This window comes from Natrix helvetica (assembly GCF_964273705.1).
Source record: "Natrix helvetica genome assembly, chromosome: 14".
NCBI classification, from domain to species: Eukaryota; Metazoa; Chordata; class Lepidosauria; order Squamata; family Natricidae; genus Natrix; species Natrix helvetica.
In genome coordinates, this window is record NC_138564.1 from 12,331,585 (window position 1) to 12,351,924 (window position 20,340).

The window sequence follows — 20,340 nt, forward strand, 5'->3', positions numbered from 1 at the left end:
CCATCCATCCATCTATCCACAGCAGCTATCTAGCTATCTCTCTAACCTGTCTCTCTCGCTATATATCCATGTACTCATCTACATTTATTTCTATATCTATCCCTATTCATCCATCCATATAATCTATCAAGTGCATGCACACAGTCAAATAGGTGAACGATATTTCATCAAAAACTGACCCGTGTAGTTAAGTAGCCATTTGGATGAATTTATAGATGTGAGGATAAAAGGGGGGGGGGAGAAAGGAAGCTTACCTCGTCAGGTTCGTTGAATACACAGAACGGACCCTCGTACTCGGGCTTGGGAGTAAACTCAAAATCTTCTATGTCTTCCGAGACGATCTCCCGGTTCGTGATCAGGTATCCCTGAACCGCAAAAGGAGAAAGAGATGTCACTGAAGGCCTATTACCCGCCAGTTGTCCTCTCGGGATATTAATTTGGAAGAGGGGTCTGGCACCCCTTCGCCCTTTTCCTCATCCTCATTTGACGCCTGCATCATCATCATCTAAACCAGAGTTCCACAAACTTTCCCGCTTTGCGGATCAGTGGGGGGTGGGGTGTATAAGAGAGAGGGGGTGTCTATAAAGATTCTCAGCCTTCTAGGCCACGGTTGTCCCAAAGGTGGGTTTTTTTTCAAGAGGCAACTGGGCTTCCCGTTTTTTCTTTGAAGAGGTTTCGCTTCTCATCCAAGAAGCTTCTTCAGCTCTGAAAAAGAACTGAACTGAGAACTGAAGAAGCTTCTTAAAGTTGCCAAGGTTGGAGACCCCCTGTTCTAAACGACAATATATATTTTTGGGGGTGGGGGAGAAACATCCTGCAACCTCATGACTAAATTACAAGGACAACAAATCACCTGGCCATCAATCATGTAGGAGATCATCATAATTTGGTCTGTTTCCGCGTCAGGAAATTTTAAAGGGAGTTTCGTAGTCTCGATGTCAAAGGCGAGAACAACAGGGTCCTAGAAGGAATAATAATATATTTTTTAAAAAGTCAGGGATTTGAGAGAATGCTCGTTTCCACAAGGCCGTGTTTCAAGGCCTCGGAGTTTTAGAAAGGTTTCCACGGAGCTACTCACGGGCCGTTCCACCATGTCATCCCGCCGAATAATCTCAGGAGGAAAACTGCTGCCCCGGTGGTGAATGTTGTACCAGTGAGCCTATCAAAGAAGGGGACCCAGCAGAATTAAGAGGCTTAAAACAATTAGTCCCTTTTAATAACTTACGGGAAGGGGAAGATCACACACTCACCACGTGAATCTTCAGATCAATGGACAGACGGATGTGGTAGGGCACATCATACTCCCGCATGTCTATGATGTTGTCCATCTGGTCTGCGGTCTTCTTTGAGGGCTCCTCCTCATGGTTCAGACTGTGTCCGGTGAGAGCACTAGAAAACAACAACAACAACAACAATCAGCCTGTTTGGTGGCAGCAGTGCCTCAATTAGAAAGTCCATACAGAGAGTGGTGAGGACAACCAAGAAGATGATAGGAAACTCACTTCCCGTTATTCCGGATGCTCTTATACGTGCTAGGTGCTTAGACTATTCGGGGACTACCCTACCTAGTCAGCAGGGTGGTGTAAGTGTCCAAAGCTTGGTCCCGTTCTCTGTTCTTCTTGACCGCAGGGGTGATCTCCCTGCGGACTTTTATCAGGTCATCCACGGTGTTGAAAGAAAGCTTGAGATAATTTCTTTTCAGGCCAACCAGGTGATTGGGCTAAAACAAATGACAAGACCAGCGTCAAACTTTGAGAGACTGATTCATAGAGATGCATGGATCATGGGATCCAAGCAATTAAGACCACCAAATGGAGTACAGAAGGCGGCTTTTCAAAATACAATAGTGATAGCAAATCAGGCTGGGGCAACTTTTGAGTCTTAAAAATCATTGCGGCCCTGTCTGGCAGCCAGATGGAGACATTCTTCATTCATTTGCCACCGTTTTATTTATGTCTAGGAATCCCATAACTATGGGAGCTTTTCGGAAAGATGTTATCTGCAATTCTGGAAGAAGCAAAGAGCCACCTCGGCTCACAGCTACTTAGTTTGATTTTCCCTGAATTTGTCCAATCTCTTCAGCCCTGGTAAAGAATTCCACTTCTTGCTTGTTTTTATGACCGATAGGTCATAAACCTCTCTGCCTTTCGTTTCATTGGATATTTAAATTTAGTTTCATTAGGACTATGGTGTAAAATTAACAGAGTTAGAGACACAATGTAATAATGAAATAAAAGTAACATTGGTTCAAAGGCATAGATGTTGCTCTTTTGTTACACACATACAGGTTACAGCACCATCCTTATTCTTTTTGTTAACTTGTAGTGATTCTCTTATCTCTGTGGCAAAAGTCTTTCGCCACCAGTGCCTTTACTCCAGAGTTGGCCCTCGTTCCTTAGCTGTTCCCTTCTCCTGGCAGCTCTGCTCAGGCGCACATCGGGAACAGGCTCCAGCTGTTCTTCTGCCCCACTGATCTCTTGACTCTGAAGGTAGCTGGTAACTGTCAGATGGCTCTGGCCCCCTCTCTGCCTCCAATGCACAGCCCTCCTCAGAGCCTTCCCCAGACTCCAGGACTGGCCCAGGTTCCTTCCCAACCTCCTCACTGTCTTAAGTCTGCCACCAGTTCCACTGGCCGCTTTGGGGGGGGGGCACAACTAGGCAGAGTGGTGGAGGAAAGTAGAAAGAGTGGGATATAGGGACGACAACAACAACAACAACAGTTTCTCAGGAATATTCTCATTTCCTCTTCACATCCCTCAAAAATATAACAAAACCAAAGTGGATCCGGATTATCACGTTACATATTGAAGTAAAGCTGCCATAACATTAAAATAATCTTATTGAATCCATTTCTCACCAAGTCCAGATCTTCTTTGGGTACAATTTCCAATTTTGCTATTTTCCCCTGGAATTTCTTGGAAAGGAAGGATGATACCTCTCGGTCACAACCCTTAAAAAAAGGCATTTTATATTAAATGACTTAAGGAGAACTTATTTCTACAATCATTCAAATTCTACCCAAGTGAAAGAGCTGATAAGAAATTGTCTGTGCATCTGCGAAGAACGAAGGAACGAGGAGCTGATTTTCTCGAGCGACTGTTTTCTTGAAGTAAGATACTGTTAAAGCTCAGCCATCGCCCGGCTGCAGATGATGGCGAGCAAACTTTCCGAAAAAGGCAGTTTGTCATTGTTAATATGTTCTTGAAGAGTCTTAATACACACACACACTGTATATATGTGTGTAAACACACACAAATATCTCAGTGCATAAGGCACTAGCACATATGATCATATACCACAGTTATTAAGGAACGACGTGTTACTTGCAATTTACTACTTCTAAGGTACAGTCACAAAGGAAGTATTGAACAGTGCAATGTCTACTCAAGAGTGATATTATAGTGATCCAAACAGCTTAAGGCTTGAAAAACCATCTGTGGTTGTCACAGTAAATTAAGACTAACCTTCTGGGCTGCGATGTAGAAGTATGGTCTATAGGGTAAAGCCACCTAGGAGAGAGAACAAAGTGAACAAGCTGAGTTTCCAATGATTTACAAGTAGACCATGTTTCTTTCTTACCAGTTTAACCTAAGCTACGCTCCAGAGACCAACTGTTCTTAGCTTACTCCATCTATGAAATGGGAGACGTTTTTGCATTGAAGATAGGAAAAGTGTTTAGTGAATGATAAAGCAACAAGAGAAGCCAGAAAGAACGATTCACAGATTTTAGAGGTGATTGTATTTATTGATTAACTGGAGCCATAAGCTGCCTATGGCTCTAGGTGAGACACAGTATAATTTCCAGGCAATGTAGTCCAAGACACTGATTTCAACCTGCATTATGTATTATTATGTATCATGTATTAACTTGTATGTGCTACAATCCCATTCACCGCATATCTAATCTTCCTCCAAATTCAAGCAGTACTTTTAAAATGTACCCATGGATAAATATCACCTTTCAAGGTCCCAGTTTAAAGACGCTACTGACCTTAAATCTACTCCCATCCTCCTGAATGAAATAATAATCCACGGCACTGACCAAGCGTTTATCTTCATCCAGAATCTCCGTCTAAAACAAACAAGGTTACTAAAGCCATTTTGTTAGACAATCGCATTCTCCTAACGTACTATTCTACAATTAGTAGCAATCGGTTCTATGTGTTGAATAACATTCCTCCCCCCCCCTTCCCCAAGAACTAAATTGGACATATGAGAAAATGGAGGCTCCAGGCAAGGATGGTAATCCTTGAAGCTCTGAAACTGAAAAATATTTAAAAGATTCTTCGACGCATTTTGTCACGGTATTGTAATTCATCTAGTCCTCTACTCACAACCGCAATTGTGATTGGAATTGGTTGTAAGTTGATGCAGACATGACTTATAACCCGGGTGGATAAAAATTGATGACTTTTTTTTTTTTAAATTAAAAAAAATCAGGTTTTTTACTTTTATTAAATTTATTTTAATAAAATGCTTTTGGAGTCGATGGTTTTCTATTTAAGATACATGAATAATTTAGTTTATTCAGTATGAAATGGAGCTTTGTGACGTAGCATGAGGCTGTATATCCATCCTTTAAATCATGATTTAAATCAACTTGATTTAAATCAAATCCACCCTGCTTAGAACCATTTTTACCGCAGTCGTTAAGTGAATCGCCACGATGAAGTGATGGTTTTTGTTGGAAACTGGCTGAGGAGGTCAGAAGTTACAAGCCTAACAAATAAACAAAGGGAAAGATGGAGGCTCCTACCGGATGCATGTTGATCAACCATCCCGTCCTTTCCGCGGGCTCCTTTATCCGCTCAAACCCAAACAGTGCATCGATTTTGTCCGTCCATTGGCTGCGCTCTAAACGCCGAAGTGCCGAAACGGAGGAGCTGTCATCCCTGTGGCAAGAAAAGGAAAATATTTGGATCCAATTTGTTTAAGTCTCCGAGAAGCCAACACCCTGGAAAAGGTCCTTTTTGGCAAATCACGAAGTCAATGGTGGTAGCTAAGACAGGATATATACAGGTATTCCTCAACTTATGACCACAATCGAGCCCAAAATGTAATGCTGTTAAGGGAGAAATTTGTTTTAAGTGAGTTTTGCCCCCATTTTACGATCTTTCTCGCCGGTGTTGGGAAGCGAATTGCTGCAGTTCTTAAATTACTAACACGGTTGTTAAGTGAATCTGGTTTACCCCTTGACTTTGCTTGGTAGGAGGTCGCAAAACGAGATCACGTGACCTCCCGGGACACTGCCTCCGTCATAAACATGAGTCAAACATCCAAATGTAAATCACGTGACCCTCAGGATGCAGCAACGGTCGTAAGTGTGAAAAAACGGTTATAACTTTTTTTTCAATGCCGCTGTAAGTTTGAATAGCCACTAAATGAACTGTTAAATGAACTAGCCATACGAGTACCTGGAAAAGCAGCAAAATCACACGTCCATCACAAATGAGAATTAACAACCTATTTTAAGTCAATGCAAGTTGAAAGGAATACAGGAATAAAGTCCTCGACTCACAACGATCTGTTTAGTGACGGTTCAAAGTTATGATGGCACCGGGGAAAAAAGTGACTTAGGATCCGTTTTTCACACTTAATGACCATCGCTCCATTCCCCAGGGTCACTGGATCATGAATTCAGATGCTTGGCGACCGACTCGTACTTATGACGGTCGCAGCATCCCGATGGTCCTTCCGGCAAGCAAATCCAATGGGGGAACCCAGGATTCGCTTAACAACCGTGTCCCTAAGTTAAGAACTGCAGGGATTCACTGTGCGAGAAAGGTCGAAAAACGGGGCTTAACCTCAACCAGTGTTTTCGTTTAGCAACATAAGTCGTGGTCGTAAGTTCGAGGACCGCCTCTACCGAGCCCCGGTTCAGGGGGGGGGGTCTTCGAGGGTCCTCCTCACCGAGGGGCCTCCCTCTCGCCGTCTTCTGCCGGGGGCTCCGCAGCCCACCGGCGCCTCCAGCCGCTTCCTCCGCCTCTCCAGCCGCTTCCTCCGCCTCTCCGCAGCGCCATCCTGGCCGGCGAGCCCAGCGACTCCCGGGCGCATTTCCCGCGCTGCGCGACATCTCGCGAGATCCAGGCGCTCTCCCGTGAGTTCACAGCTGAGGAATTCTGGGAGTCGAAGTCCACAAGTTATTAAAAGGGGCGTGCTTTCTCAACCACCCCCCTCTCACCCTTTGCCTTGAACCAATCGCTTTTCTACGCCTCGTTCTCGGTGCTAGGCGACGACCAATGGAAGAGCAGCTTTCCGTTCGTTTTCTCCCCACACTCCGCTGTCTGTATTCCTCCCGCCTCTCCGCTCCATCCGTTCATTCGCTAATGCTCTGGCCCGGCCACGCCCTCTCTTCTCCGATTGGAGGAAATAACTTCTTTCATCTTTCACGGCCACCTTCCATCTATCCATCCTTCCTCCCTTCCTTTGGCACCTTCCCTTCTTCCTCGCCTTTCTTTCATTTCTTTTTTTCTCTCCCTCCTTGCTTTCTCGCTCCCTTATTCCTTCCTTCCTTGCCTTCTCTCCCTCTCTCCCTTCCTTCCTCCTTTCTATATCATCTTAATTTACTTCCTTCCTTCCTCAACTTTTTTCCCTTTCTTCTATCCCTCCCTCTTTCCTTGCCTTCTCTTATTTCTTCCGTCCTTCCTTGCCTTCTCTATTTCTCTCTTCTTCATTCCTTCCTTCCCTCCTTCCTCCCTTGCGTTCTCTCCTTTATTCCTTCCTTCCTGCCTTCATTCATTTATTTTTCTTTCCTTCCTCCTTCTTTTCCCTTCCTTTCATCTTCCCTCCCTTTTTCTCCCCTCCCTTGCTCCCTCCCTCTCTCCCTTTCCCAAATCTATGATAATGGCCTCCTTTCTCCCCCCCCCCTTTTTTTTTTTTGCTGGCTTTCCATTTTTACAGTAACAGCCGGCTTAATGCACTCTCGATCGTTGCCAGAAAATGAAATTATCTTCAGAGCTGGCACCATGTCCTCTGCCTGTTCGTCTGACCCCTAAATGGATCCATCCTTCACATCTGCTGCGTCAGGATTGATATCTACAATCGTCGGTTTTAAAAGCCGGAGCTGAAAGGCAGAGAGTGGGGGCCATCGCGTCCTATCTCCTTCAAAGGACATTTCCTGAGATTTTGTGGGTGTTTCATCACTGGAGGATTTTAAGAAGACACTGGACGGCCCCTGTTTGAAATAATATAGGGTCTCCTGCTTGAGCCGGGGGCTGGACTAGAAGACCTCCAAGGTCCCTTCTAGCTCTATTTTGATGGACTGGTTATTAGATTGGTGAGTTTTCTTGAGCCTTGGACAAATGGACAGTGACCGGTTCTATCATTAGGGGTTCCAAATCTGGGCTGAAAATCTCGGAAAAGAGAGACAGGGTCCCCGACATTTTTGCACCCTGAGTTTTGCAGGTGGAGTTTCTTGCACTCCATGCTGGCCTCTTCTGTCTGCAAACCAGTTTTCGTATCACAAACCCATAATAAAAATTGGGGTTAAACTAAGGTTGGGTTTTTATTGCCAACAATTCACCACTTTCAGCTTCTCCTAATCCTGATTGGTATGTTTAAGATGGGAGGACTTCAATTCCCAAAAGTCCTCACTTAGCAAGGGTGGACTTCAATTCCCAGATATCATGCTGGCTGGGGAATTCTGGGAGTTGAAGTCCACCCATTTTAAAGTTGCCAAGGTTGAGAAATGGTGGTCTTCTTCAGAATATCTTTAAAGTGACTTTTCAGTTTGCTGAGCTCCCATCAAGCCCATTTCTTTTATCAATTTATCGATTGCGAAAACGAGGATCGGAGGACTTTTGATTGTTCCCAGATGTTTATTTGCAGAATGCCAATAAAAAGAGGCTTTACCAGTCGGTCCATTTCTTTGCTTCGTCGTATAAAGCCAATAATCCCAGCTGCAGCCTGTGCCGTCTGTGCATGATGGGAGCTGGGGTCCCATTTGTTGGATTTGGAATCGACAATGGATTCTTTCCCTCGAGAGAGGAAAAAAATAAACGCCAGTTTTAATTCGGGGTTTTGAGTTGTTAGGAAGGGGTGTTCGGTTGCAAATTTTGGGCTGGTGAATTGATTTTGGCAGTCGGTGGGCCTGAGGAGGTTACCGCAAAGGCTTCCTGCAAATGAATCAAACATTTTACCAGAATAATTCTTGATTATTATGAAATCATCAGAATTATGGCCCGGCAATACACAATGGCTGTGGTCCCTGTGAAATTAGATACGGATTAACACAGTTGGAAGGGAACTTGCAGGTCATCTAGTTCAACCCCCAGCCCAAGCAGACACTACACCATTTCTGACAGATGGCAGTCAGATACAATGGCTGTAAAAGCTACTAGGGTGAGACTTTAAATGCCTTGTTGTGAGATATGGCTCTTAAAGTTAATGTCATATTATATATGATAATATATTAGTAAAGCTATTTAACATCATATTAAAATAACAGTATCTAATAATTTTGCTACAATATCATTGTGTGGGTGTTTTTTATAACTTAAATATATATAGTATTTAAAATATACTAATGTACATACAGTGCATTAATTGCATGTTAAAATTATGTACTGTGTTGTTACAATAAATTATCAGATAACATAATATAGTATACATTTGTTGTTACAATAAATTAGCAAATATATGCTATATTATCATATAATATAATTAATATAATAATATACAATACAATACTAATATTATATTATAAATTTAAAATATACTATATGTGTGTGTGTGTGCATTCATATGATAATGAACATACTATAAGCTATTACCTCAATAGATTATTGTTGTTGTTGTTATTATTGTTTCCTGGCTGCTAAAAGAGACGAAGCTGCAACTTCCGCTCACCTCTTTTCCCCGCCCCCTGGAACGCCCCGTCCCCTGGAACGCCCCCGAGTGGGCGGAGCCGCCAACGGAAAGGAGAGAGAGAGAAAAAAGCCCGGCAACGGCTGCCAGGGGAAGCGCCCAGCCGGTTGCCGTGGCAACGCGGCAGCTGTTTCGCCGCAGCAGCACCTGAGCCTCCGCGCCTGCGCACTTCCCCTGCTCTCCACGTCACCCCGTCACCCCCCTCCCTCCTCCTCGTCGCTCCCATTGGGGAGCAGCGCCCCCTCCCTTCGGCCTCCCTCCCCCCGGCAGGACCGGAGCGGGGCGGGGGGAGCAGCGGCGGCGGCGGCGGGTGAGTATCAGAATCTCCCCCCCCCCCACTTTTACAGGTTCTTCCCATCATGCACCGCGTAGAGGGAAGGGGAAGGGGCTTTGGCAGACTCAACCCCCCCTCGTTTCACCCCTGGGGGAGGGGGAGATGGGGAGGGACCCCCAACCCCAGCCTGCTTGAATTACAGAGGAAGGGGAGCCCCTCCCTTCACAGGGGAGGCGGCTTTGGAGGAGGGGGCGTGTTTTTCTGCAGGGGGAGACCCCTCCCCACTTAGAGGGAGCCCTCCCTCTGGGAAGCCTGAGAGGAGCCCCACCACCGCTAGATGAGGACTCCCACATGATAAAGGGGGAGGTTGCCCCCCCCAAGTAATGACACGTGGAGACCCCTCCCTAATTAAGGAGAGGGGTCTCCCTCTTGGAAGGCTGAGAGGAGCCCCCCTACTACCAAGTGAGGAAACACACACACCCCAATTTAAGGAGTGTGGTTTTCATCTATGGAATAACTTTTAGGGAGACCCTCATTTAAGGAGAGTGCCCCCCACTCTCTAAGGAACTTAGTGATTACTCTTATCTTTCTATCTATCTCTCTACCTCATCATTTATCTATCTATCTAATCATCTATCTACTCATCTATTTATCATCATCTATCTATATCTATCTAATCATCTATCTATCTATCAATCATCTATCTATCTATCTCATCTATCTATCTATCTATCTATCTATCATCTATCTATCATCATCTGCCTATCTATCTTATCTATTTATCTATCTTTCTTATCTATGTATCTACATTATCGATCTATCATCTATCTATTTATCTATCTATGTCAGTGTATCTATCTTATCATCTATCTTATGTCTTATCTCTATCTTATCATCTCTCTCTCTCTCTCTCTATGATCCCTAAAGAACCTCTGGTCACATGATCAAAATGCAGACGCTTGGCAACTGACTCATATTTATGACGGTTGCAGCATCCTTGGGGGAGGGGGCTTGTCCCGTGATCCCCCTTTACATCCTTCTGACAAGCAGTGTCCATGGGGGAAGCCAGATTCATTTAACAACCCTGTGGTTCGCTTAGCAACGGCAGTGATTCACTGAACCATTGCGGCGAGAGACGGGTCGTAACACGGGGCGGAACTCCCTGAACAAATGTCTCACTTTAACGACATAAATTGTGGGGTCCATTGTGGCTGTCAGTTCGAGAAACCCGCTTCCAGCTTCAGAACCTGCCTGCGGAATATAATTATGTTGTTCTCTGCTGTTCCCCCCTCTTTAATCTTCTTTTAATTGGAAGAATTAGGTTTTCGTTTTAGAGAAAGGGAGAGTCCCGAAGGGCAGCGACAGAGGGCGGGGGAGGTGAGGAGGACCCCCTCCCCTTAACACACACACACACAAACACATTTTCCTTTGCAGCGAGCCAACCGACCGACACAAGGTGGTGGGAAGATTGTGGCACGCTTGCGATGCTCCAGTCTCAGCGCAGGCCCAGCTGGAAAACGATAGCGCCCCTCCCTCTTGTCTCTCTCCACCACCACCACCACCACCACTCCAGCTCACAAGCTAGCTAGCTAGCGGTCTGGCTGTCTGATACCCTACATGCTTCCTCAGCCGAAGGTGGGACATTGGTGGGATGGGAGGGGTCTCCCTGCTTTTGTTGGCCACTGGATGGGAAAGGCGTGAAGTGGGCTGGGAGTGGGGGTGGGTGGGTTGCAATGGGCTGGAAAGGGGAAATGTATTGAAAAGGCACCGGCTTGGGGGGAAAGGGAGGGGGGGCTTGGAAAGTCCAAGGGAGGATCCTTAAGTTCCTTGCCTGCATTGCAGGTGGGGGAAAAAAGAGACCGCATTTATTTTGGGGGGGGGATGTGTGTGTGTGTGATACGTGTGAAAAATGAAAAACTGGGCTTTCCTTTCGCTTCCTCCTTACGCAGCAAGCTTTCTCAGCAGTCGGCGGTGCTGAATGGACCACTCCGTCTTCCCATCCTCGGGGCATTTTTCGGGAGGGAGTGTAACTCTTCGGGAGCTGGGATTTGTGAGAATGCCCGTCTAAAGGGGGTGAGTTTGTCAATGGGCTGCTTTTTAGGGTGCTTTTAATTCTTATTTTTTATTATTTTAGTGGAAAGTCTGTGTCTTTCGGAGCCGATCGGCTCGGTGGAGTGGGGGGTGTCTTGGGATCCAAATTTACTCGGAAAACGGAAGGCAGCGGTGACTTTCTTCCCTTGTGATGGTAGTTTTGGGGAGTCTTGGTGGCTGTTGGTTCTCCTTGGGGGGGGGAAAATTAGGCAGCCGTGCCTTGTGTAAAGTTAGGGTACCATAAAACCATGAAATATATGAACTCTCTATTCAGCCTGGAAGCTTCTTTAATGAATCCTCTCCTGGCATTAGCATCATTCTGTCTTTCGAATGCATCGTTTGAACCTCTCTCTTCTCCAAAGGCTTTTTACTTTTTTAGCCGTTCCGGGGGCCGAACGGGAATATCAGGGCTACGAAGCGCAGTTGTGAGTCCCAGGTGGCTGAAACCAGACTCTGCTCTTTTGTCAGGTCGTAAAGGACAGAAAAGCACACCGCGGCAAGAATAAAACACTCGGATTTTCTCTAGAGGAAGCTCTTTTTTTTTCTCTCGATAGGAGAGAGGACGAAGCAAACTTCCAGAAACTTAGAAGGTGGCGTTAAACGAGGACGCTTGTTGCAGAAGTGTGTCTCCGAGTGTTGGTGATGCCGGTGAACTTTGCGCCACCTTTAAAGCTGATTTTATCGTATTTAATTGGATTAAGCCAGGTGGTCTCACCGCTTGTTTGTGTGGAGCGAGTAATATTTCCGCGAGTAATTAAAACAGCGAGAGGGCACCCATCGGCATTCACGCAAGGCTGGTGGGTGGGGTGGGGCGCTGCCCGGCCATACGAAACGCCAAGCCGGTGTATTTTAGGCCTGTGGTTTGGATTCGAATCTGTGGCTCTCAATTTAGGATCTTGGTAAAAGGGGAACTTCTTTTCCCGTGAGAGCTGGAGGCCAAACTTTGCTCTTTTTCATCTGCTTTGAGTGGTTTGGTCTCTTACTGCAATGCACAGTCGAAAGAATAATAATAATAATTATTATTATTATTTTGCAGCTGGGTCTTTGCTAAGCATCGTATCTCTCAGCTTTCCAAGACTCAGCGATTGGGCATCGCAGTCTGTTTCCGTCAGCCCATTTGCTGGCGATTCTTTTATTTCTCAAAGCTGCCCATCTTGGGTCAGTGGCGGTTCTGGAGAACTGGGTGGGGCCCGGCAGTCTTAACATTTGGACGTCTAGACTCTCAGCCACTTCCCTGTTCTTGCTTAACTCGACTTGTTGATTCGTTTGTCCATCGCGATCATGAAACACCCTTAAAAGCAGCATCTTTCTCTCCGTTGGGCCATTGGGTTGGCAGCGTGTCTCTCCTGAAGCTGGGGGGGGGGGCGGGGAAACTCCCTGTCTTTTTTGGATCGGGAAGGGGATTTTTAAACACTTTCAAAGAGAAAGTCCTGTTCCCACTGTTGCGGGTTTTAGGGAAGGGCGGGGGTGGGAAAATCGAAGGAACGGACCAAGGGAGGATTCTGCCGAATAGCCCAGTCGGTCGGCCTCTGCCAAAATCTTGCCTGCACTATGCTGTAAGTCGGTGGCAAGACGCCACGCCGCTGCCATGTCGGGGAGCTACCAGCTTGGGAGTGGTGGCCCACCGGGACGGGTAGTAGCGCTTGTCTGTATTTCCAGAAAGCGTTTGTGTGTGGGGGGGTGGTAAAAGCAGGGGAGGTTAGCTCATCCTTTTGTCCGTGCATGCGACCACGATGTCCTCCTAATTGTTCCCCCTTTCTTGCTCCATCACTGCCTTGTCACCAGTGGCAGGGAGGGGGGGTGGCTGGCTAAAAATAACTCTGTAGAGACATTAAGGGCCCAGACGACATCCGCAGGTCGGCTGGAAGGGAGCCAGAGCTGTCTGTCTGGAAAATTAGGATGGGAGAAGGGGACGAGGGTGGGATGGAACCAGCCTTCGTATTTGGAAATGAAAAAGGGGTCCAGTCGGTCTCAGGGTCATTTATTACAGGTTTCGAAGAGAGCCGGAACGTCGAGACGTCTGTGTCTCGCTTTCTCTCTTGTCTATTTGGATGCTGGCCACCTCCATTGGTTCGACGACTTTAACTTGGTTAACTTGAGTTTGTGCATTTCTCTGGATCTGCCCAATTCAGTTCACAGTGACAAGAGCTGGAAGGGAGCTCGGAGGTCATCTAGTCCGACCCCCTGCTCTCATGCAGGAGACTTATGCTGTTCCTTGCCATCAATCCAGTCTCTCCTTAAAAGTCCTCCAGTGATGGTAGCGCCCACAACTTCTGGAGGCAACTTCTGTTCCGCTGGTTAATTGTTCTCACTGTCAGGAAATTCCTCCTTCGTTCTAGGCTGCTTCTTTCCTCGATTAATTTCCACCCATGGCTTCTTGTCCTGCCTTTTAGTTGCTTTGGTGAATAAGCTGCCCCCCCCCCCGCCCCCTCTTCGTTGGGGCAGCCTTTCAAGGATTGGAAGACGGCTATCTTGTCACCCTGAATCGTCTTGAACGAAGGGTGTGCTATTGCGGACTTCAGCCCTTGTTTTCTCTCTACTCCCATGCAAGTTTCTGAGTTCTTTAGCGTATGAGTCCTGCGACTGAGACTGTTGGTTCATCCTCGGCAATTGAGCTAATTAGAGAGGGACGGATAATGGCGGATGATTAGATGGCAACCAACTGTCTTTTCCACGCTGGAGGGAAGAGTCCCTAGATCCGTCTTTCTCAGCACTTGGGGCCATGAACCAGTTCAGACATCTCGATCCGCCACGATACAGAACATTTTGAGTAGAATTCCGTTCAGAATAGAGCTGGAAGGGACCTTAGAGGTCTGCTAGTCCAACTCCTCTGCTCAAGCAAGAGACCCTGTACCACTTCAAACAAATGGCTATCCAACATCTTCTTAAAAACCTCCAGCGTTGGGGCATTCACAACTTCTGTTCCACAGATTAATTGTTCTAACTGTCAGGAAATTCCTCCTCAGTTCTAAGTTGCTTCTCTCCTTGTTTAGTTTCCACCCATCGCTTCTTGTTCTGCCCTCAGGTGCCTTGGAGAACGGCTTGACTCCCTCTTATCATGGTCCCCATCCCAGTCCTTCTTTTCTCTAGCCACACCCAGTTCCTCCAACCCTTCGTCTGGTGTTTTTGTCGCCAGGCGCTGCTCCTCTCTGCACTTTTTCCAAAGTCTCAAGCTCTTTTTTTTTTATAACACGGCGTCCAAAACTGGATGGCCGTTATTCCAGGCGTAGGCCTTAGTAAGACTTTCTAAAGCTACAAGCCTCCTAAAGACTATTCATGCCCTTCTTTTGAAGGAAAAAATACAGGGCCCATTTTTGCGAAAAAAAGGGGCCGTTTTTAGATCTGCAGAGTGCAAAAACTTTTTTTTTTTTTAATTTGCCTCTTCAAAATCTTGGTGCGGCTTATACTGCGAAAAATACGGTAGTTCTTAAACCCAAACTTGATCCGTGGCGGTCTGTAGCATTGGTCCAGGTCTCCTGATCGGGGGGAGAGGGGGGGCACCATTTGTGTGGGTGGGGCAGCAATCAATTTTCGTGGCTTTTCTTCCCCTGCAAACTCTGGGCTCTTTGCAAAGCGAACTAAAGCCACAGGAAAATACCTTTGGCTTCTCCTACACCCTTCCAAATTGGCCTCGGACGGAGAGAAAGCTGAAGTAGAAAGCATCGACCTACATTAAATCCCTACAAGATTCATTAGTTAACTATTTGCAGGCGTGCAGAGAAAGGGGAGCAGCATGTCCTGGAAACGTTGCCGAGATAATGGATGAAGTCGCTGCTCTGCCAAGGAGCCTTTTTTTTAATATTCTTCGCCGGGAATCAATCTTCGAAATTGAGATCGTATGACTTGCATAAAGCCAGATTCCCTTCTCTCCAGCTACAGAGTCACACCATGCTGTGGCTTTGGTCACCTGGTTTTTATTTTTATTTCTTTTGGAGGGGTGGAAGGGAATATTCATTAGCGGAGGCAGTAAAGCTTTCCGCTTCTCCCAGGCAGATAATGTCACCGAGAAATGTCCACAGAGGGATGGAGACCCCTTGAGAGTCTGGGCCAAAACAAGGAGGGGGGCGTCTCATTTCTCCCTTTGACCCAGGATCTTGGCGAGGGGTGCCATGATAGCAGTCTTTCAATATCTCAGGGGCTGCCCCAGTCCAACCCCACTCCCCTCCCTCCCTCCCTCCCTCTCAGCCATTATGACCACACAGCTATCCCAAGCAGGCGGAGAATTCTACAGGTGGTGAGATGCTCCAACTGAAAAATATCAGTGATGATAAAAGAAGGGAAGGATCCTTCCCTATTTCCAACTTTCAGGCTCTCCCGGCAGGTGGCCGATGCGGCCTTCGCTAGCCTTTTCCTAGGGTGGCGCCGATCGTCTTCCCCCACCCCTCCCACTGGTTTCGCCCCGATCTCTTCCTCCTCCTCCTCCTCCTCGCCACGCGATATCTTCTGCGTCATCTAAAGGTGCGCTCCTTCTTCCCTTCCTTCCTTCCTTCCCTCTCTCCTTTCTTTCCCTCCCTCCAGATTTGCTGGATGCCAAGATGGCAGCATCGAACTTGGAGAACCAGCTGCACAGTGCCCAGAAGAATTTGCTTTTCCTCCAGAGGCAACACGCGGATACCCTCAAGGGGCTGCACACCGAGATACGCCGCCTGCAGCAACACTGCACAGGTACCGGGAGGAGAAGGAAAGCGGGCTTGGGAACAGGGCCCCTCCCATGCAGAGGGAGTCCTCGACTTACGGCCGCAGTTGAGCTCGTTTCCGTGGCTAAATGAGACGTTGGTTCAGCGTGTTTTGTTTCATCCCCGTGTTACGATCTTTCTGGCCGCCGTGGGTAAGCCCAACACCGCAGTTAGTTAAACCCGGTTGCTAAGTGAACCTGGGCTTTCCCCCTTCACTTTGCTTGTGACCGCAACCGTCATAAAGACGAGTCGCTTGCCAAGCGTCTGAACTTTGATCGCGGGGATGCTGCAAAGGTCGTAACTGTGGAAAAACGGTTGTCAGTCACCTTTTTCAGTGCCGTTGTTAACTTGGGTCACTAAATGAACGGTTGTTAAGTCGAGGACTGCCTCTCTTTGCTGGCTGCTGGGGAATTCTGGGAGTTGAAGTCCACCCATCTTGCAAGATAACACATTGGGCGGATAACGCATATTTTTTAATTCGTTGCCTTGGCTGATGTGTCCACATTTGGGGCCAGAGGGAGCTTCTATTGCCCGCTGATAGCATTTACAGATAAGTGCATGAAAGTGTCCTATAAATAAAGTGGCTTTCCCAGTTTGAAAATTGGTCACTCTGCAAGTCATTGGTCATAAAGGGGGGTTTGTTTTCCGGAAAGCACCTTTAATGTTCTTTGGGCTTTCTTTTGTTCTGACCCTAGGTTTCCCCAAAAAGCAGGAGGCAGAGCCCCTTTTATCAAACGAATGTGAATTCCTCTCCTTCACATTCAGCCAAGGCCTGGCCAAGAGTCTTTCAAAGGAGTATTTATGACCACAGACCTTATCTAGCTTGGAAAGATGCCATGTAAATATTTTCCCAACGAGATGCTGTGCAAGGAAAGACTGGGCACAGAGTCTCTGAGATTCACGGACAGATCTTCACACTCCTGAAACGAATCTTAACAACCAAACAAGCGAATTGTTTCCTGCAAAAGCCCCACTCCCCCTTCTCTCCTCTTTTATTTCCTATGGGAGGGGCCATTCACCGTCCACCTGTGGCTTTACTCCCAAGTCGACCCTGATTTCTTAGCTGCTGTTTTCTTCTGGCAGCTCTGCGCATGCGCACACTGGGAACAGGCTCCAGCTGTTCCTCTGCCTCACTGCTGCCTAGCTCCGTAGGCATCACTGCCAGACGACCTTGGTCCCCTCTCTGCCTCGAACGCAGAGCCCTCGTTCACTGTCTGACTCTGCTGCCAGCTCCGCTGGCCACTGGCGGGCCACAACACCTTTATGAGTTGCCCAGTTTTCCCAGGAAGATTCAGCCGAGAGAGTGAGCTTCTACAATATCTTACGTTTTTGTCTGTTTTTCAGATCTGACCTACGAGTTGACTCTCAAAAGTTCAGACTTGACAGGTGAGGCATCTGAACTACTCCCGTACACCTTCCTTCCGTACTTAAGGTATTCTTCAAACCTTGTGGAAGGGGCATTTTCACTGCTGCTGTTTTTATTAGACGTTGGTGTCTGAATCAAATCCCATTCTTTTCCTCTTGATTTCTTTGCTGGCAACCTTGGGCAGTGTTTTTTAGGGAAGGCAGGAATTCACCTGCAGTGTCTTAGGGTTCCAACGGATGCCCTAATTTAATCATGAGCCTCGAGCCAAGCTTCAAAAGAAATCCAGTTATTTATTAGGAGCAACGCATCGGCACGTACACGTACCCAAGTGAAACCAATTCTGACCCCACGTAATTTACGGCCCAACTATGACCCCTGCTTCTCCCCTCCTCCCAGGGTGTGTCATAAATCACATTCTCCAACCGGAGCACTTGTGTGGGCTGCAGAGATCACTCCCCTCCGGCTGTTTCAGGTAACCTGGGAGACAGCCTTGAGAAAGGTATGCGTGGAATGTGCTTCTGGTTGTGGTTGCCGTGCTGCTCTATCAGTTTTCCCACCTCCTGCCTATGGCAACTCGAGAGCAGGCTAGGGATGTTTTGCAAGTTGATGCAGTGATTTTTTTTTTTCCAGGGACCAACGCAGAAGAACTGTTCTACTTCTTGGCTTTGGTTCTTAGCTCGCTTCGTGGAATGTCAGCCCCGTCTTGAATTAAAATAAAACCCTCCTTCTCTCCTTTCAGAAAATGGGATTTCGAGGAGCGAAGAGCTCAGAAGGAAATGCGAAGAACTGGAGGCCCAGCTCAAAGCGAAGGAGATGGAAAACAATGAATTATTGAAAGAGCTGGAGCAGAAAAACGCCATGATCGCGGTGCTGGAGAACACCATCAAGGAGCGGGAGAAGAAATATTTGGAAGAGCTGAAGATGAAAAGCCATAAATTGAACATGCTCTCCAGCGAAGTGGAGCAGCGGGCCAGCACCATCGCCTACCTGACCTCCCAGCTCCACGCCACCAAGAAAAAACTCATGAGCTCCAGCGGGACATCGGACAGCTCTCCGTCGGGAAGCCCCGTGCTCTCCGGCTACAAACCCTCTCCTCCCAAAGAGAAGCTTCCGGAAACTCCGCGGCGGCGGATGAAGAAGAGTCTTTCCACGCCGCTCAACCCCGAATTCGAGGAGGCCTACCGATTGGGCTCGGATAGCCGTAAGCTGCTGCTGCGGGAGCCGGTGGATGCCATGCCTGACCCCACGCCCTTCTTACTGGCCAGGGAGTCCACCGAGCTGCACCTTCTGAAAGAGAGGCCTTTGGTCATCCCGCCCATCCCGTCCGAGCGCACTCCGTCCGAGCCCCACAGCCCGGCCCGAGAGAGGCAGCACAAGAGCCACGTGGGGGTGGCCCACCGTATCCACCACGTCCCTCCCGCCCAGCCCCAGCTGCCTGAGGTGGAGACGCTGGCTGTGGACCAGGTGAACGGAAGCAAAATGGTTCGCAAGCATTCAGGGACGGATCGGACTGTTTGAACCCCGGGCGCTTGGAGGGGACTACTCGGCGGTCAGCAGAGGGCCAGGGTGCACCTCCCCCTCCCTCCCTCTTCCGAGCGCCCCCCTCCCCCCGCGTGCATGCCAAAATCTTTCCAGAACTAGAGTCACTTCTTCCTCACCTGTTCCTATTGCAGAGTTATCTACCTAATGAAACGCTGTAGCCAAACGCAGGGGTGTCTGCCTGAATTGCTTGCTTCTGATGCGCCTTTCATTTACTCGGGGCGCGCGCCGAGGGGGGGCCCCCCACACCCGGCCCTCCAGAGCCCTAAAGAGAAAACCACCGCCAGCCCACCATCAGCCCCGCCGCGCTGTGTATCGGCTCTTAACAGTAAAAGCCTTTCCTAATCGGTCACTGCACAGTCGTGGCAAATTCTTATTTTGGGGGGTTGGGGTGGGGCAGCTTGGACCTCCCCCCCACACACACACACATGGGTGCTGGGGGGGGGGGGTGTAGGAAGGAAGAGCAGCCAAAGAAAGGAGACCGCCCACCCACCCCCTTCACTCTCTCCGCCTTTCCAGCATGTGATCTCCATCACAACGTTCCTTTGTTCACGTTTTTATCGACTGACAATCCCAACAAACTTTTATTTTGCTAATCCTGGCTGAGCTTCTCTGTGTCCTTGGTTGGAGGTCCTTTTCATTAAACTACCCCTGGCCAATTCCAGCAAACTTTCTTCCTATGATAAATGAAGTACCTTCAGTGATGGAGAAGCCAAAAATCCCAAAGAAAAAAAGATGATTCTACTCTTCAAGATAAGCTTAGGATAACCCTTTTCTGGTGGATTTTTTTAAAAAAAGGTTTATTGTTTCTCAACTAATGGCAATTTGAAAACTTATGGACCTCAACTCCCAGAATTCCCCAGCCGACATCTGAATTCTGGGAGTTGAAGTTCGAAGGTCCTCAAATTGCCAAGCATGAGAAACCCTGATTTAGGTAGAGGTGTTTAATGAATGACAAAGGCACTTAAATTTGAACCGGGTGCCATTTTAAACTGCATGGCATTAACCAGCATCAATTGAAAACCTTCTTGCTTGTTTCTGGGTCAAATTTTTACTGCCAAGCGTCCACTCCAAGAATTTGGGAGGAATGAATGCACCGTAAAATTTAAAAAACACGCTTAAAACCTTTCTTACAGATTAAGGAGACGATCCTCACTGGTGCAATTTCACTAGAAATTACATCCACACCGAGAAAAATTGCCCCCCAAAAAGGACCAAATAAATCCATTTCCGAAACGGGCCGACAAGTTAAATCTGATGTAACGAATCGCCTGGCGCTTTGTGGAATTGTATCAAGTCACATATTTATTTCTGGGATGATAATAAATACATTAAACCTTCCTGGTTTGCGGCCTTGGCCCCAACTACATCTTTTACATCAAACACACTTGCAAAATTACGTATTGATATAAAGGGCAATGTATAAATATTTGCTGTTTTTTTTTTTTTTTTTTAAAGAACAAGAAATGGCAACTGATAAATTTAAACAAACCTGCAAAATCTTAACTTTGCAACCAGGGGGCCTCCAG

General features: G+C 47.4%; 3 protein-coding genes across 7 annotated transcripts in view; 1 reads left to right on the top strand and 2 right to left on the bottom strand.

Annotated features, from left to right (window-relative positions):
* POLE (DNA polymerase epsilon, catalytic subunit) overlaps positions 1 to 15,682 on the bottom strand; it is a gene marked incomplete at its 5' end in the record, with an annotated part of 59,282 nt that extends 43,600 nt beyond the window's left edge. The window contains 11 exons of the mRNA XM_081966537.1: positions 255 to 365; positions 854 to 961; positions 1,079 to 1,159; positions 1,251 to 1,389; positions 1,566 to 1,720; positions 2,858 to 2,950; positions 3,465 to 3,509; positions 3,992 to 4,072; positions 4,757 to 4,892; positions 5,911 to 6,119; positions 15,533 to 15,682. Coding sequence (XP_081822663.1) covers positions 255 to 365; positions 854 to 961; positions 1,079 to 1,159; positions 1,251 to 1,389; positions 1,566 to 1,720; positions 2,858 to 2,950; positions 3,465 to 3,509; positions 3,992 to 4,072; positions 4,757 to 4,892; positions 5,911 to 6,119; positions 15,533 to 15,682 — 1,308 coding nt within the window. The remainder of the gene's footprint in view (positions 1 to 254; positions 366 to 853; positions 962 to 1,078; positions 1,160 to 1,250; positions 1,390 to 1,565; positions 1,721 to 2,857; positions 2,951 to 3,464; positions 3,510 to 3,991; positions 4,073 to 4,756; positions 4,893 to 5,910; positions 6,120 to 15,532) is intronic.
* Positions 9,003 to 18,977, top strand: CCDC92 (coiled-coil domain containing 92). Of its 5 annotated transcripts, none has more exons than XM_081966723.1 (5): positions 9,003 to 9,175; positions 11,089 to 11,212; positions 15,749 to 15,895; positions 17,251 to 17,292; positions 18,012 to 18,977. In XM_081966723.1, the coding sequence occupies exons 3-5, from the start codon at positions 15,766 to 15,768 to the stop codon at positions 18,788 to 18,790; spliced, it is 951 nt and encodes a 316-aa protein (XP_081822849.1). In that variant the 5' UTR covers positions 9,003 to 9,175; positions 11,089 to 11,212; positions 15,749 to 15,765; the 3' UTR covers positions 18,791 to 18,977. The 5 variants fall into 5 exon arrangements, with proteins under 5 accessions (XP_081822849.1, XP_081822851.1, XP_081822848.1 ...); XM_081966724.1 differs by lacking the exon at positions 9,003 to 9,175 and adding an exon at positions 10,756 to 10,774; XM_081966725.1 differs by lacking the exon at positions 11,089 to 11,212 and having other exon boundaries at positions 9,003 to 9,171; positions 15,748 to 15,895.
* A 735-nt stretch (positions 18,978 to 19,712) lies between these two features.
* DNAH10 (dynein axonemal heavy chain 10) overlaps positions 19,713 to 20,340 on the bottom strand; it is a gene marked incomplete at its 3' end in the record, with an annotated part of 64,731 nt that continues 64,103 nt past the window's right edge. Inside the window, exon 77 of the mRNA XM_081966538.1 lies at positions 19,713 to 19,736. Coding sequence (XP_081822664.1) covers positions 19,713 to 19,736 — 24 coding nt within the window. The remainder of the gene's footprint in view (positions 19,737 to 20,340) is intronic.

Coding starts and splice junctions, on each gene's coding strand:
- CCDC92 (XM_081966723.1), top strand. CDS start 15,766: ATGGCAGCATCGAACTTGGAGAACCAGCTGCACAGTGCCCAGAAGAAT. Junction 15,896..17,250: donor CCTGCAGCAACACTGCACAG/GTACCGGGAGGA, acceptor TCTGTTTTTCAG/ATCTGACCTACGAGTTGACT. Junction 17,293..18,011: donor CAAAAGTTCAGACTTGACAG/GTGAGGCATCTG, acceptor CTCTCCTTTCAG/AAAATGGGATTTCGAGGAGC.